Here is a 4,276-nt window from a genome sequence, read left to right as displayed (position 1 = left end):
GTCAGTGGATTGTCATTCTTCAGCTTGGCTGCGGATACCATTTGTTGACAAAGTGAAGCTGTTTGGTACCCAGTTATGTGGTGATTGTGTGCTTGTTTTCGACTATTTTAATGAAGTTCTTGAGGATGTTTTCCAGTGTTATATTAGATGCTCCCCATGGCTATCATCTTATAAGGCACACATCCAGGCACCCAATAAGGAGAACGCTCTGTATCATGAGGTTATGCAACATATGGACTGGCCACTCCTGCAGCAGCAACCTCCACAAACGCTTGATCATCTTTGTTTGAGAGACTTGAGATGTAGAACATGGATGAATTATCCAACAGAAACTGAAGAGATTGTTACCATTATAGCGGAATCTGTTCTAAGAGAATTAGTCATTGAAAGTGTTGTTTATCTTGGTTTGTGAAGCTTTCCTTTATCATGATATCGTGAGCCAGAGTTCATGTGTAGAATCAGCAGTCTATTTGAATAGGATGTTGTGTAACTCCTTTGGATCAATATGTTACTAAACCTTTCTCTGATGCCTTACTTTCTGTGCCATCAAATTCTAACACAAACGTTCACTGTCGATGGCTTATCATCTTTGATATCTCGTGTGATCCTCATTTTCCTGTGATTTTGGTCCTCATTGAAGATCTTGTAGAGGAATGGGCTTGCCTTTTCAATATCAACCCACACATGGTGGACGTCTATACAACTTGTCTTTTTCTACCCTACCCACCCCCAATCATTTTCCTTCTTTTTCTTTGGAATAAGCAATGATAATATGATAAGCACTAACGGGTAGTGTAACGACCCAGCCCCACCACTAGCAGATATTGTACTCTATGGGCTATTCTGCTCGGGTTTCTCCTCAAGGCTTTAAAACGCGTCTATTAGGGGAAAATTTTTCCACACCCTTATAAATAGTGTTTTGTTCTTCTACATCACATATAGAGTCGCTACTATATGCATAACATAACTTTTTCTTGTATTTTTTATGTAGAAACATTCATTAAAAACAACTTCTTAAAACAATGTTATGGTCTCATATGTTTATGAAATGATCTTAAAACAACACAATGAAAATATTCAACCAAGTAGAATAACGGAGTAATGTCCTGCACTATCCTACGATCTACAAAAATAGATACGACAATCTTGTGCAGATTTCATGATCTTCGATGCGATATCGCGTGTTAACCGCACAGGGGTGCATTATCCTTACCTGAAATATAAAAGTAGCGCATAGTTTGAATATTTTCACATCAGAGCCAACCGTCAGTAGAAAACCAGGGTCATTACAGTGGTATCAGAGTCATGTGCTAGCAAGGATATTGCCGTCTAAGGAGATGGATTGTGAGATCCCATCTGGGATGGAGAGAGAAACAAAACATTCATTACATGGGTGTGAAAATCTCTCACTAGTAAACACGTTTTAAAATTATGAGACTGACGACCATATGTAACGAACAATATCTCCTGGTAGCTTGGACTGTTAAAATGATCAAACGTATGAGTTAGAAATCAATATAAAATCAACATTAATAATAGAGGCTTAAAACGTGTAAAATTTTGTCTGTTTATTAATTCAAATAATTTTTTTTAATACGTTCTCGAAACAATTTATGGACATATTTTAATAGAGATATCATACTGCCACGAATAATATTGGGTCCACTCCTCTCACAGAGGCCTCACGTGAACAACACGCGTGGAAAATCGTATTTTGGAATTTCCGAACATTACTCAAATTCTTTTTTATTATTTTTTTCAACTTCATAAACACACATTATTGTGTTTAAAACTTTTTAAAAAACATAGAATAAAAAAAAATATAGTTTCAAATAAATGGTTTTTTTTAAGCCAATAATACATTTTTAAAATTTGAAAATCTAATTTTACCCTTTATAAAAAAAATGTAAGTGATTTAAAATTTAAAAATAAAATTTTTATTTAAGTTGAGAAAAATAAAAAGAATTGAACTCCCATTAATTTGAGAAAAATAAGATAATTGTGTTTTTATTTATTTATTATTTGAAATATAATAATAATAATTTATTTATTTAATTTGTATTAAATTATCGGTATACGTACGAGCACTGGCATGCCCAATGCGTTGATGGCATGTGGCAAAGTTCAGCCCTTGGACGTACCGTCAAAAGGTCACGTCATTGCTGCATTCCTCATGCTGCCTACCTCTCTCATTTCAAAGATTCTTTTTATTTTTTATTTTTTAATTATAATATAATAAATAACTCCTTAAAAAAGAACATCGCATCTTTTTTATTTAATATAATTTGAAGTTGTATGTATTATAAGTTATATAAGTTTCAATTTTTTTTTTTTTGAGATAATGGGTGAAATATAAAATTAATTATACTTAAATTTTTTATTTTGTAGAATTGAATTTGAAAGAAGATTATAAGATATTTTAAAGATCAATTAGATACATAATAAAAAATTTAACGACTTATTTGACATTTTTAAAATTGAAGATTCATATCGAATATGAAATTAAAAGTTTATGAATTTAATATATATTTTTTAAAAATGTAAAGATAACTAAACTTATAATTTAACCATTTCTATTTTTTTTTTCACAAAAGAATCATTAAACTTAGCAAGAATATAACTTTAGGAAAAAAAAAATAATTTAAATATCAAATTTTCTTAAAGTGTCTTTAAAATTTATCAATTGATTTTAGACTATGGAAAAGTGGATTTTGAAAAAAAAAATTTATAAAGTAAAAAACGTTAACAAAAAATAGTTGGATTAAACGAAAAGTATCTTTTTGATGAAATACTCGAGATGAGTTATAAAAAAAATTACTTTAAATGTGATTAATCTAAAAACCCTCATGTTTAGTAAATAAAAATAATTTCATAATAACATTTAAAAATACTTGAAATTAATAAAATTTAATTTAGTTTTTTTGAATTTAATAATTTTTTAAATTTGATTGAAACAATAGAATTTTATTTTAAAACAAAAAATTGATATAGTTTTCTTTTTAAAAGGTCAATATTGTTTTGAATTAAATATACCCTTAAATCCCTATAATTTATTTCCAAATCCTACAACAATTAAAAATAATAATATATATAGATATATATTAGAAGGGAAATGGCCTCAATTAAACAAATATAGATAATAAATCACATTTCCCGGAAAAGAAAATAATAATAATAATAATAATAATAATTTCCTTAAATAACGGCAATGGCATTCGCCTCAATCTTGCAACCAACAGCCATTGGTTCCACTTCCCGCCAAACCAAACCCCATTAAACCCTAATTTTCTCTATCTCTGCTTTTCTACAACCGTTGCCCTTTTGCATCCTTGGCCCTCTGCAACTGCAGCCACCTTCTTCAACCTCTCTCTACCGTTTTCCATCAATGGACCCAAAAGAAGTCAAGTCCGACTTGGTTTTGATTCTGGACTTTGGCTCGCAATACACCCATCTTATCACTCGCCGGATTCGGAGCCTCTCTGTTTTTTCTCTTTGTATTTCGGGGACTTCTCCGCTCAAGGCCATCACTGATCTCAATCCACAAGTCGTTATTCTCTCTGGTGGACCTCACTCTGTCCATGCTAGCGACTCGCCGAGTTTCGCTGCTGGGTTCGTCGAGTGGGCGGAGGCGAACGGGGTTTTTGTTTTGGGTATTTGTTATGGGCTTCAGTTGATTGTGCAGAGGTTGGGAGGTGTGGTGAAGGTTGGGGAGAAGCAGGAGTATGGGAGAATGGAGATTGTGGTGGAGAAGGCTAAAGGGTTGTTTGGGACTAAGAAGGTTGGGGACAGGCAAGCTGTTTGGATGAGCCATGGTGATGAGGTGGCGAAACTTCCTGAGGGGTTTGAAGTGGTGGCGAGGAGTCAACAAGGGTCCGTCGCGGCTGTGGAAAATCATTCAAAGAAGTTCTTTGGGTTACAGTATCATCCAGAGGTAATGGGGTTCATTTTTTTTTTCTTTTTACTTTGTACTCTGTATTCTGTTTTGATGAGCTATTGGAACTTTACGTTCTTTCTTTGCGTGTTGTTTTGCAATAATATTCCGTTTTCAGATTTAAGATTGACCACATGTTTGTTTAATTTCTGGAGAGTTCCACCTCGATGCTGTTTGAGTTTTTCGAACTTTGGATTTTGTATGTGTGATGCCTTGTTAAAAAACTAGTTCGAGAAGGCCAAATTTGCGTTACTTTTATCTAAAGGACTACCTGTTTGAGTTTCACCTCAAATATAAACTCCTTCTTGGAGGTGGCTTGAGAAATATTTTGATATGAGAGTTTTT

The 4,276-nt window shown here is 32.9% G+C and overlaps 2 protein-coding genes across 3 annotated transcripts in view; both read left to right on the top strand.

Moving 5' to 3' along the window:
* Positions 1 to 69: 69 nt before the first annotated feature.
* Positions 70 to 574, top strand: LOC111786131 (the record flags this gene model as incomplete). The annotated part of the gene is given in 1 exon segment (XM_023666472.1): positions 70 to 574. A coding segment is annotated over 1 exon segment (343 nt), but the record flags the coding sequence as incomplete, so codon positions are not given.
* A 2,650-nt stretch (positions 575 to 3,224) lies between these two features.
* The window catches only part of LOC111786132 (GMP synthase [glutamine-hydrolyzing]-like), a 4,165-nt gene continuing 3,113 nt past the window's right edge, over positions 3,225 to 4,276 (top strand). The window contains exon 1 of one of the 2 annotated variants that reach the window (XM_023666474.1): positions 3,225 to 3,703. In XM_023666474.1, coding sequence (XP_023522242.1) covers positions 3,386 to 3,703 — 318 coding nt within the window. In that variant the 5' untranslated portion in view covers positions 3,225 to 3,385. Of the gene's footprint in view, positions 3,932 to 4,276 lie in introns of both variants that reach the window. The other variant, XM_023666475.1, reaches the window with a different exon arrangement.

Source organism: Cucurbita pepo, unplaced genomic scaffold (genome assembly GCF_002806865.2).
Source record: "Cucurbita pepo subsp. pepo cultivar mu-cu-16 unplaced genomic scaffold, ASM280686v2 Cp4.1_scaffold001062, whole genome shotgun sequence".
Lineage (NCBI taxonomy): Eukaryota > Viridiplantae > Streptophyta > Magnoliopsida > Cucurbitales > Cucurbitaceae > Cucurbita > Cucurbita pepo.
The sequence above is the reverse complement of the archived record's forward strand: the minus strand, read 5'-3'. Positions and strand labels throughout refer to the sequence as shown.